Source organism: Phocoena sinus, chromosome 6 (assembly GCF_008692025.1).
Source record: "Phocoena sinus isolate mPhoSin1 chromosome 6, mPhoSin1.pri, whole genome shotgun sequence".
Classification (NCBI taxonomy): Eukaryota; Metazoa; Chordata; class Mammalia; order Artiodactyla; family Phocoenidae; genus Phocoena; species Phocoena sinus.
Window position 1 is genome coordinate 80,372,453 of NC_045768.1, and position 13,236 is coordinate 80,385,688.

Genomic DNA, 13,236 nt, shown 5'->3' on the forward strand with positions numbered 1-13,236 from the left:
TGACGAGTCCCAGTCAGCCACACGGTCAGGAGGATGAACAACCGACACCCTTACAACCATTCTGTACCCGGACAACTACCCTGTTTTTCATTTTCAGTACAGTATTCAATAAATTACATGAGATATTCAGCACTTCCTTATAAAATAGGCTCTTTGTCAGATGATCTTGCCCAAATGTAAGCTAACGTAAGTGTTCTGAGAATATTTGAGGTAGGCTAGGCTAAGCTGTGATGTTCAGTAGCTTAGTATATTAAATGCATTTCAACTTACGATATTTTCAGTTTACAACGGGTTTATCAGGGTGTTACCCAATCATAAGTCGAGTAAGATATTGTACTTTGTTTTCATTTTATAGTAATATGTTGATCATTCCATATCAGTCATCCCCAAAATAGGTTTTATGAATATTTATTCATAAAAACCTTGGATTAGATAGGGGAATGTTACTATTATTATCTTAAAATTAAGACTATTGGAGAATGGATCGATTAAAAGACTTTTGCCCAAGGGGTAGGACTAGACAGCAAGTCTTCCGACTTCCACCCCAGAGTGTTTTGCTCTAAGTTATATAGTTATTTGAAATTGCTGTTTATCTGTGTGGTGGAGGCCAGGAACAGTGTCCTTTCTTGTTCACCACTTATAATTTATAAAAAGATAAGGAGAGGGCTTCCCTGGTGGCGCAGTGGTTGAGAGTCTGCCTGCCGATGCAGGGGACACGGGTTCGTGCCCCGGTCCGGGAAGATCCCACATGCTGCAGAGCGGCTGGGCCCGTGAGCCATGGCCGCTGAACCTGCGCTCTCGGAGCCTGTGCTCCGCAACAGGAGAGGCCACAACAGTGAGAGGCCCGCGTACCGCAAAAAAAAAAAAGATAAGGAGAAATTCTGCCCAGAGCTGGGGTAGAGGGTCTTCTCCAAACATATCTGGGGAGTTTGGGCCTTTATGCCACCACAGTGTACCTTAAAGATTACCTGATGTGAACTCACTCTTGCTACCAACTCAAAAGTGAGTTGGGAAGACTTCCAACTAACAGGTTTATTTAAAACGCTGCAGACACAGTTACAACAGAAAACAGCTGCTTTCAAGTCCGCTCTTCCAGAGTTCGAGTTTTATACAATTGCACAATGTCACCTGCTCTGGACCTCTTAACCTCCTATCAAGCAAAACATGAGTCCAGCTCAGAGGTCTGTCCACATATTCGAGATTCACCATGCAACACATCCTTCATTTCCCTTCTTCCTCATGACTTATCAGTGCAAGAATTTTGGAAAGTTGTATACAGATAAGGCAAAAGAAGTTTGGAATTGTATGCACCCTTGAGAGGTGAATCCTAGCTTTCACAAATAGCTTCACAGAGCCCACTTTCTCTGCTAAGGATATCATTTTTTATTCATTTATGTCCCACCTTTCCCCTACTCTGAGAAGATAAGTGATTTCTTGAAGTGAATGTATCATAATCGTTAAAGAGGGCAAACGCTCATTGAATAAATAAGGTCCAGCTTTGAGAGTAGAAATTAAATGTTCTCTGTTCTTTTCAGGGACACGTGGCCATCAGGAATAATGAGCAACCCATTTGCACACCTCGCTGAGCCTTTGGATCCTGCACAACCAGGAAAGAAATTCTTCAATTTGAATAAATTGGAGGATTCAAGATATGGTAGGTACATGGCTCTATGATGTAAGTGCTCTGATAGTAATTGGAATATCATTTGCATAATAAGTAAGCTACTTAATAAATTAGGCTTTAGGAGAGTTGGAAGAGGGAGTAGCAGAGATGGCTGAATGGTCTTGGGTTAACCACACAAATACACATCTTTCTTACATTGCTCGTTTTCAAGTAGATAATAATGATTATATATATGTAACATTTACATAACATTTAGTATAGAGAGTGTTTGTACATATATATTGTTTAATCTGAATAACAACCCTATCATGTTATGTTTAAAAACATAAGAAGTCCTGAGGAAGCTGAGGCCCAGAGAGAGTAAATGATATGATTAAATAACAACTATGTAGGTAGCAGAAGAGGATGAAAACACAAGCCTTTTTTATTCCAACTCCTATGCTTCTCTACCTTTGTAGTCTTGCCTTTTCTGGATAATACTGGTAAATAATTCTCATGTATCCGGATGGACCATTTCTTTTATAAACAAAATAACTTTTCTTAATGAATTACCATTGTTTTATTCTAGAAAACACAGTTACCAATGACCACACTACATGGTGTTTAGGGGTTTATTTCCTTTGAAAGATGTATCTGACTATTCTTTAGTCTTATTATAATAATTGTAAAGGGGTTATCTTCTCATTTCTTAAACACTAGGTTTCATAAGAAATACTACTGTATGTGTGTGTACTTGCTAACAGTAATACAGTAAATTATCTAGACTCATGTCTTTCATGATGACTTAAGGGAACTTCTGTTACTGGATTCCAAGGCTAGGCAACCATTTATTATGAAAGATTTAAGTGTAATATTTTCTTTTTGCCTAGGCTGTTGGCATTTTCTAGTACTGAATGTCTCCTAAATCCATTCAATAGTCTTATATTTTAAACTGTTGGAATCAGTTTAAATTTACTCTCTTTCCCTGCTGGAAGAATAGTGTGATGCCTTGTATCGAGTTTGTATGGAGTTTGGCTTTAGAGAGCTCTTATAATAAGATGTCTCATGGGTTTGGTTTTGTTATACTTTCTCCTTTACTCCTAGGACGACTACCATTTTCTATCAGAGTTCTCCTGGAGGCAGCCATTCGGAACTGTGATCAATTTTTGGTGAAGAAAAATGATGTTGAAAATATCCTAAATTGGAATGTCATGCAGCATAAGAACATAGAAGTGCCGTTTAAGCCTGCCCGCGTCATCCTGCAGGACTTCACGTGAGCCTCATGTCACTTCACTCTGTTTTTCTCTGCATCCCTTGTCAGCCTTTAAAGAAAGCTTCTTAAAAGCAAAAATAAAAAACACAGTGACTGTATAATTTTTCACTCAACATTCAGAGACGGTTGAAAGCAAAAGAGGGCAGTCATCCCAGACGGGAAGAGATAATCTCAGGCAAATCAGGATGCATACTCACTCCACCTTTTCCAGTGGCAAAGATCTTTGTCCTTGGTCTTCAAGATCCTAGTTCTAAGTGTACTAACAAAAGTTGAAAGAAACAGTATGGAGTGGAGCTATCTCAGAATCTTTTCGCCCCTATGTCCTATCACCCAAGGAGCCAGGTTTCAAACAGCTGTCCTTGGAACGTTGATATGTGTCACCTGAGGGGAGATACGTAGTTCACAAGGCGTGATGTGTTGCTGTTAAGCCTCTGTTCACATCCTGCTATTCCCAGGAATTGCTCCCTGTCACGGCTTCATTTTGAGACATTACCGTTTCATTTTGAAATGATGTTATTTTATTCCTTCTGGAGAGCAAATTTCATTTTTTTTAGAGGAAAGATCACCCAAATTTTATTCTCTAATAAAAAGGAAGCATTCACTTAGTATAAATTTGATTCACAGCCTACTTTTCTGAATTATATCCATTCCTTTAAATTTGGTCTGAAGTTGAAGGGTGTGATCCGTATATCTTGTACAGGTCTTTGTCAGCCCACCATATGAAAAGGGAACAGTGATGGCAGAAAAAGTTCCAGAGTTTTTAATTGCCAGCTTTCCCACAGCTTCTCTGTTTAGACCATATTGGCTGTGACCTTCAATGCAGGGATAAAATTGCATATAGAGATACCACTCAGTCGCGGCACTTATTACTGATGTGATTTCTGCTGAAGGGAATGTGTTTAGACACTTTCACTTTTCTAACACATCCATTGTTAGCACCACTGATGAAACAGCCGATGAAACAGCCCCATTGCCAATATTATCAGCAGAGGCAAAAGCTGAAAAATCCCATGGCACTTGTTTAACCGATTTGTTTTCTGCTTAATCTCCCTTTTCTTAGGGGTGTGCCAGCTGTGGTTGACTTTGCTGCCATGCGTGATGCTGTGAAAAAGTTAGGAGGGAATCCAGAGAAAATAAACCCTGTCTGTCCCGCTGACCTTGTCATTGATCATTCCATCCAGGTTGATTTCAACAGAAGGTGAGAGACTAGGATGAATAGTTGGGTTTTCTGCTTTGTGCAAAATCTCAGAGTGTAAGTCTTTTTTGTGTGTAAAAGGGAACCCTCCTGCACTGTTGGTGGGAATGTAAATTGATACAACCACTATAGAAAACAGTATAGAGTTTCCTTAAAAAACTAAAAATAGAACTATCATATGACCCAGCAATCCCACTACTGGGCATATACCCTGAGAAAACCATATTTCAAAAAGACTCATGTACCACAATGTTCATTGCAGCACTATTTACAATAGCCAGGACATGGAACCAACCTAAATGTCCATTGACAGATGAATGGATAAAGAAGATGTGGCACGTATATACAATGGAATATTACTCAGCCATAAAAAGAAACAAAATTGAGTTATTTGCAGTGAGGTGGATGCACCTAGGGTCTGTCATACAGAGTGAAGTAAGTCAGAAAGAGAAAAACAAATACCGTATGCTAACACATATATATGGAATCTAAAAAAAAAAAAAAAAAAAAAGTTACTGATGAACCTAGTTGCAGGGCAGGAATAAAGAGGTAAACATAGAAAATGGACTTGAGGACACAGGGTGGGAGGGTGAAGCTGGGGCAAAGTGAGAGTAGCATCCGCATATATACACTACCAAGTGTGAAATAGTTGGCTGGTGGGAAGCAGCAGCATAGCACAGGGAGATCTGCTTGGTGCTTTGCGATGACCTACAGGGGTGGGATAGGGAGGATGGGAGAGAGGCTCAAGAGGGAAGGGATATGGGGACACATGTATGCATATGGCTGATTCACTTTGTTGTACAACAGAAACTAACACAGTATTGTGAAGCAATTATTCTCCAATAAAGATCTATTAAAAAATTAAAAAAAGAAGAAAAATCTTTAAAAAGTATATTCAGGAAAACTCAAACTTAATAAATATTTTCCCCTGAAGTTTTTTTTTTTTCCAGGGTGGGAGCAGGGGGGATTAAGTCTTTTTTTTTTTTTTCTATTTACTTCTTGGGTGAGAACAGCCTGTGTTTAAGCTTGAAGTCTGGGTGAAAAACACATACAAATTCTGCCATGAGAGCTTGTCAATACAAGTATGTGTTTGACTTGAAAAGAGTTTGGCTTTTTTTTTTTTTTTTTCCAACCACTGGAGTCTTATTCCTTTTTGATTCCAAGTAACTATTTCATATCTGGCCATCTCTGCCTCTCCACGTGGGTGTCCATAAACTCTATCCTTTTCCTTTTTTCCTCCTATTGTTCAGGATATCCACTTCTCTCTTGCTGCTAAAATCGTACCAACAACCTACCAATCCTACCAATAAAATCTCAGTAGCAGAAGACAATAAGAATTTATTTCTTACACATCTACAAGTTGGGTGGGAGCTCAGCTGAGCTCAGCTGAATGCAGTTGGGCAGCTGTGCCTCACCCAGCCTTGGCTGGGTTGACTGCTTACTCTGCACTGCACATCGGTAGGGCAGCTGGGACAGCTCCATTCTATGTGTGCTTCTTTGGGAGCCCAGGCTAAAGGAGAAAGCAGCTATTTGGTGATCACAGAGGCTCAAGAAGGCAAGCGGGACCCTGCAGCATCTCTTGAGGCTTAGATGAGGACTGACATAGGATCACTTCTATTCACAATCACATTAATCAAAGCAAGTTGCACAATTTAGCCCAAAGTCAGGGGTGAAGGAGTACACTCCAGTAACTGCAAGGTTACACAATGAGGATTTGGATACAAGGAGGGCAACCAGGTGCTACTAGAAGGCTGATATCTTAACCTAGAAGTATAACTAAATAAAATTATTTCCAACTTTAGATAGAACTTTAGTTAGAAAGAAATAACTGTTCTGCATACAATGCTGGGAAAATTATTTGGTAGAGAGAACAGTTCATATGATTTAAAGCATTAATATTTTAAAAATTAAATCATCAAAGATTTTGAAGAAAATTTATATAGTGTCAAATGTCTTGATGAGAAAAACCTTTCTAAATTTAGAAGCAATGAATGAAACAAAGGGGAAAAAAAATCTATAGATTTAATGACTTCAAAGTTACCAGGAGATAACTTGAAAAATATTTTCAATAAAGAGTTAATATCCCTAATATATAAAGAGTATGTATAATCTATTAAAAAATAGTAAAACCCAGCAAATAAATGGGCAAAGGAAAGTGGACATTTCACAATAAAAGGAAATACAAATGGTAAACAATATATAAAGCCTTTTCAACTTTACAAGTAATAAAAAGGTAAATTAAATCCTTGAGATACCATTTTCTCTTAACATAGTTTAGAAAATAAATGTTATTAATTATAAATGTGTCATGAGGGAGACACTTTTATACACTGCTGATAGCACTACAAATTAGAAATGAAAGCAATGTGCCATATCCTTTGTCCTGGAATTTCCACTTCTAAACATACACTTTATAGATATCTGAAATTCAGCAAAAGCTTAATGACTAAATAGTGCTTATTAAAGTATTATTTATAATAGTGAAAACTTAAAAGCATTCTAGGTGTCCAACAAAGGAGAGTGATTTATTAAATTATGGTACATCCTTAAAGTAAATTATTAAGTAACCTTTACGGTTATATTTTAATCCTTAATAACATTTGGAACATGCTCATGTCTTGGCTCAATGAGCTAGATAAAAATTGCATGTATAGAGTGATCTCAGCTCGATGAAACTCTAGGCAAAGATTACAAAATTGGAAAGAGAAGTGCCAAACTGCTAAGCGATTGTAACTATTCTTTATTTTTACAATAAAAAGCTATTGTTTTTATAATAGAAAGTCATTTAAGAATATGAAACCAACCACTCAAAGGAAAAAAAAAAGCAAAAACGTTTATTTGCTTCCTTGGGGATTTAAGTGGGTTCCATACAGCCTCAAGAGAAATGTAGAAACTGGTCATTCTCAAATTAGTATTGCCAATATCCAAACCAGAGAAATTCAGGAATAGAGAGAAAACTGCTTTGTCCCCTGAATTGATGGTTCTTGGAACAAACAGACTGGATACTTGCTAGCTCTTTCCTTTTCTTTGGACTCAACCCATCCTTGGGCAGCATGTCTTTTTTTTTTTTTTTTCCTTAAATCACATGAGCTCAATTTAATGTTTTGATTTCAAAGGGAAGAGTTAAATTTACACAAACTATTATCCTATTGGAGAGTATGTTTCCTAAAGTCCCACTTCAGAAATTATTGAAAGGAGCCTCACAAAATCATGGGCAACTTTTTCTTGAAGACTCATTGGTGTTGATGGATTTACCTTCATTTCCCTGGCCTGGAAGGTGAAAGTACTGGTGGAGACAGAATTGTAATTGTTTTAATGTCTAAAGTTATTTGACTCAAAACTCAAAAGAGCTCCTGACAATTAAGCAGGTAAAGAATCTGAGTCAGCACCAAGTTCATTGTGACTTGGTTTCCTCCTTAAACCCTGACATCCATCAACTCTGGTTTCAATTTTTTATGGACCTTTTTCATTTATACTGTAATACTAAAAACATTATGATGAAAATAGCAAAGTCTAAGGGTGAACTTTGATCCAAAATGATATCCAAATCTAGCAAACACTTCTTTTTTTTTAATGAAAGAGAAACACTTCTATGAGAAGTATTTTCTTTTTTTAATAAATTTATTTATTTTTGGCTGTATTGGGTCTTCGTTGCTGTGCACAGCTTTCTCTAGTTGCGGTGAGCGGGGGCTACTCCTCGTTGCGGTGTGCAGGCTTCTCATTGCAGTGGCTTCTCTTTTTTTTTTTTTTAATAACCTCAGGCTATCCTGAGGAAGAAGGTTTTTTTTTAATTTATTTATTTATTTATTTTGCGGTATGCGGGCCTCTCACCGTTGCGGCCTCTCCCGCTGCGGAGCACAGGCTCCAGACGCGCAGGCCCAGCAGCCGTGGCCCACGAGCCCAGCCGCTCCGCGGCACGCGGGATCCTCCCGGACCGGGGCACGAACCCGCGTCCCCTGCATCGGCAGGCGGACTCTCAACCACAACAGTGGCTTCTCTTGTTGCGGAGCACAGGCTCTAGGTGCGTAGACTTCAGCAGTTGTGGCACGTGGGCTAGTCAGTACTTGTGGCACGTGGGCTCAGTAGTTGTGGCTCGCGGGCTCTAGAGTGCAAGCTCAGTAGTTGTGGCGCATGGGCTTAGTTGCTCCGTGGCATGTGGGATCTTCCCGGACCAGGGCTCGAACCCGTATCCCCTTCATGGGCAGGTGGATTCTTAACCACTGCACCACCAGAGAAGCCCGAGAAGTATTTTCATTGCTAGTGTTTTGTTTTTATTTCTTGAGTTTGGTTTTGCAATTTGACCTCCCAGTCTCTTTCCTCATTTTTGTAAGGAATTAAGTGTGATATCTCAGCTTTTGTGGAACTGTGTGCTGTGGGCTTATTTCCAGCTATTTCCAGAATGAAGTAAGGAGTGGTGGGATGGTGAATTTTCTCAGTTAAGTATTTCTAAGCTCTTTCCCTGCTGTGAATAATAGTAATTGGCTTCACACCATCTTTAGGAATCAAGGATCTAACTAATGCATTATTGTAATGTTTTACAAAGTTATCTCAGAAATAACCTTTTTTAAAATCCCAACAAGAATATCATAGCAATTTCTGACCAGATTTCATGAGTGTCAAAACTATCTTCTCTATAAATACTGTCTGTGAATTTCTAGAGTACCATTAAATGTAATACTCAGAAACTTTGAACTACATCCAAATCTGATTTCAACTTACGTAAATAAGGAGAAATTTCCTCTTTAGTGTGTGAGGCCATTCACATTCAGAGATCTTATTGAAAGCTCACCAGATTGGGTAAATCTAGGAAAGTTCTGAGTGGTGGAAAAATCTGAATTCTAGGTCTGTTTATTCATTCGAATAACTAGAACTAAGTTAACGAGCCAAGGTTAGCATGAAAGATTTTTTGTTTTAGTGAGTAAATAGGGTTGTTTTTTAAATTTTATTTTTAATTTATTTTTAATTTTAACTTTTTTTTTTTTTACCTAGAATTTAACATATCTTAAAGCAGCCTAAGCATTTCTGGCTTCTGCTTGTCCTGTGACTAGGTCATGTATATCGAACTGACGGTCCCAGCATTCTCTGGGGTAAATGGTCCTCTTCCAACCTTGCTTCTGTTGTGAGAAACTCTGAAATCCTCTGGAGACAAGAGGACAAGGCATAATGACTGGGAGTCCACATGGGCTCAGAGCTCAGCAGAAGAGATGGGGCGGCAGGGCCATACATGATTAAGAATAACGTTCCAAGATGCCTTCCCTTTTTTTTTTGTAAAATTAAATCCATTTAACAGACCTACTGTATGTCAGTATTTATTCAAGAAGCAGGTTAGTCTAGAAAAGTAGAGAGATTAGGGAATGCACAGCTTGAATGCAGTTAGTAAGTGTAGGAACCAAATCACTAACTTGGAGAGTCAGGGGGGCTCTTCCAGGAGTGTCACTTAATCTGGGTCCCCAGGCATGTTTACCAAAGAGCAAAGAGCTGGAAAGACATTCTACACAGAGAGAACAGAGCATGCAAAGGCATGAGGGAAGTGGGGTGTGAGAGAGTATGAGGGCCACAGTGCAGCTGAAACTAAAAGTTTGGACTGGAGAATGAGAGAGGACTCATGAAGGAAGTCTGACGTCAGACTGAAGGACCTTGTTTTTTTTTTTTGCGGTACGCGGGCCTCTCACTGCTGTGGCCTCTCCCGTTGCGGAGCACAGGCTCCGGACGCGCAGGCCCAGCGGCCATGGCTCACGGGCCCAGCCGCTCCGCGTCATGTGGGATCTTCCCGGACCGGGGCGTGAACCGGTGCATCGGCAGGCGGACTCTCAACCACTGCGCCACCAGGGAAGCCCGAGATCAGCAAACTTTTACTGTAAAGGGCCAACAGTAAATACTTTAGGTTTTGTTGGCCACATACTGTCTCCGTTTATTTGTTTTCCAACCTTTAAAAATATAAAAATTATTCGTTGCTTGACAGCCAAACATATACCGTATTGGGCCAGATTTGACTCATGAACCATAGTTTGTAGACCAAGCCCTGCTGTAAGATACTCTCAGAAATTGATTCCATCAAAGCAACTGACACTTATCTGGAAGAATATTCACATCAAAAGGAAAAGAAAAAAATCCGCATGGTAACTGAATGTGTATTTGTAGAGTAAATAAGTGCCTCCAGTCTTTTTCTTCTCAAGCAGTGCCTGCCTACCCATGTTCATCTGGCAGACTCCCCCTTGCCCTCCAGACTACATCGATGTCATCACCTCCTGGAAGGCATCCCTGGCTCCCTGGTCTGAGTTCATGGCCCTGTCTGGGTGCTCCCATGGCACCCTGTACTTCCCGTATCATGACATTAATAATCACACTCTCATGGTTGCCTGGTTGCTGGTCTGTGTCTCTCGCTAGGCTCTGAGCTCCAGCTGGGCAGCACACGTGCCCCTTCTGCACATTTGTATGCCCAGCATGTGGCACCAGGTAGGCTCTGTAGATCATTAACAAGTGACAGAAGAAAGTGGGTATAGTGGTTAAGGTAGAGGCTCCAGGACCAGTCAGACCTGGGTTCAGGTGACCACTCTGTAATGTACAAGCATCTGACCTTGGAGAAGTTAACTAATCTTTCTGTGCCTCCGCTTCCTCTTCCATACATTGGGGTAATGGTAGTACCTACGTGAGGGGTTGTTATGATGATTGAATGAGTTCATGTGTGTAAAGCACTTAGAGCCTACGATGCACCATGCAGTCTTGCACTTTGGCTCCTGCTGCTATTATTATTATGGTAGTTGTTGCTATTACCACCACCACCATCGCTGCTACAGTTTCTGCAACTACTACTACAGGGAGGCAGCATAGGGACTTAGAGCATCATTCTTGAGTCAGACTGCCTGGGTGTCAATACCAATTCCATCATTTACTAGCTGTGAGGTCCCGAACAAGTTTCTTACCCTCTCTGTGTCTGTTTCCTCTTTTGAAAAATGTGGATATTAGTTGCTCCTAGCTCAAAGGGCTATTTTGAAGACTAAATTAGAAAATAAATGTAAAGCACTTTGGGGCCTAGTTCATAGTAATGTCAATAAGTGTTAACTATCAATTAGTGAAGTCTGACTTGGGTCTTAGCTATTAATTTCACTATCATATCCTATGTTCACTCAACCCATGACAGTTTGTAAGCACTTCCTGTGTGCTAACCATGCCGAGTTGTCACTATGACTTACTCTACCTCAAAACAATGTAGTTTGATTATAAAAATTCTGAAAAAAATAAAAAAAATAAAATAAAAAGTCTGGAAAAGCTTCCTGATGCCCTGAATTGTCCATGTCAGTCCTGATGAACTGAATGACTTGGAGCAAACCTCAGTATATAATCTGTGCTTTACTCACGTCCTTGAGTGGCACCATCCTCCTCATAAACCTCCTTTTGCAAGATAGGAGATTGTGATTCTATAAATTCCTGTGCCTCCTGGCATCACTGGTTCCCTACCTCCCAACATAAAACAGATGAAAATGCCAGCCCAGATATGGCTCAGCTCAGAGAGGTGTTGTAACAAGGTCATAGGTAAGAAAGGAGTACAGAAAGAAAGCTTCTTTAAATATCTAAGCTGCTACTGTCATCATAAATGTCTTGAGTCTGTTCCTAAGAGTCAGACTTTATGATTAGAATAGTTTTAACTTAAATCCACTTAATGTTTTCTACCCACCATGTTTAAAGGCATTATAAAAATCACCTGAACCAAAAAATAATTATTCTTTTTACTTTCTTTAATTACCTCTTTCCCATGTTAACGAATGCACACCACCACCCAGCAAGCCTGCTCATGAAACTGCCATTTTCTTTATTATCACCTATAAATTTGACCAGTAACATTTTACGCCTTAAAATTTATACATTTAGTCTTTCTCTTTGACAGGGCAGACAGTTTACAGAAGAATCAAGACTTGGAATTTGAAAGAAATAGAGAACGATTTGAATTTTTAAAGGTATGGGCAGAGTCTGGCTCCATTGGTTGATTCTTTATGTGTGTGGGGTATGAGGAAGAGGTGCCAAGGAGGTGAGCTGCATAAAGGTGTGTCTGGTATTCATAGTGTTCTCCCCATTTTTCAATCCTAGTGGGGCTCTCTGGCCTTTCGCAACATGCGGATTATTCCTCCTGGCTCAGGAATCATCCACCAGGTGAATCTGGAGTATTTGGCAAGAGTGGTATTTGATCAGGATGGATATTATTACCCAGACAGTCTTGTGGGCACGGATTCGCACACTACCATGATTGATGGTTTGGGCGTTCTCGGTTGGGGTGAGTGTTCTTCTGGGCTCCTATTCCACTTATGCTGTTCTATGTAAATACCTTGATTTACTTTGATACCCTTACATCCCAGCAGCATGAATTTGAGTGACCACAAATATCAGAGAGGTTTTTTTTGGTCTGTTTTCCAGTAATTTCCAGTACCCAGAAAAGTGTCTGATGCCTTTTAGGCACTCAGTATAATGTTTGGAAGAATGAATTGGAATAAGCAGCTGGAATTGGAATAAGCAGCTGGAATTGGAATAAGCAGCTGGAATTAGAATAGGCGAAAATCAGCTGGGGTGTTTGTTAAAAACAGCGACTCCTTGAAGCCCATTCTTCTTTTTAGTGTGGAATCAAGGGGATTTTGACACAGGTGTTTGGGGGACCACACTTTGAGAAACACTTGTTAAAAATTCTATAGAGGGAAATAGAGAAAAGATAACTGTCCTTTATGGAAATATAACTCTACACTAGTAAAACACTATAAGTGGGTTGACTACTTGTTAATCACAGTGAACTATGCCTGAGGGATATCGTGAGGACTAAGGAAAGCATTACTCTGTCACGCCTTTCCACACAGGTGTGGGTGGTATCGAAGCAGAAGCTGTCATGCTGGGCCAGCCAATCAGCATGGTGCTTCCCCAGGTGATTGGCTACAGGCTGATGGGAAATCCCCACCCCCTGGTAACATCCACTGACATCGTGCTCACCATCACCAAGGTAACAATGTGCTGCCTCTTCTGTGGTCTGAGTCGCAGTGACAAATAGGAGGAAAGTCCATGATGGAGTCTCTCTTGGTTTCCATGTGCTCTAGAAGTGCTAGGAAACAGTACGTTTATGACTTTAAAAGAGATGACATAAGGAGAGAACTCTGCAGTTAGGTTCCAGATCATTATGTTCATTTT

General features: G+C 40.0%; 1 protein-coding gene across 2 annotated transcripts in view; it reads left to right on the forward strand.

Moving 5' to 3' along the window:
* The window catches only part of ACO1 (aconitase 1), a 59,868-nt gene that overhangs the window by 18,934 nt on the left and 27,698 nt on the right, over positions 1 to 13,236 (forward strand). For both annotated transcript variants that reach the window (XM_032634698.1, XM_032634699.1), the window contains 6 exons: positions 1,536 to 1,654; positions 2,708 to 2,876; positions 3,937 to 4,074; positions 11,957 to 12,026; positions 12,157 to 12,340; positions 12,912 to 13,051. In XM_032634698.1, the coding sequence (XP_032490589.1) occupies positions 1,558 to 1,654; positions 2,708 to 2,876; positions 3,937 to 4,074; positions 11,957 to 12,026; positions 12,157 to 12,340; positions 12,912 to 13,051 (798 nt within the window). In that variant the 5' untranslated portion in view covers positions 1,536 to 1,557. The remainder of the gene's footprint in view (positions 1 to 1,535; positions 1,655 to 2,707; positions 2,877 to 3,936; positions 4,075 to 11,956; positions 12,027 to 12,156; positions 12,341 to 12,911; positions 13,052 to 13,236) is intronic.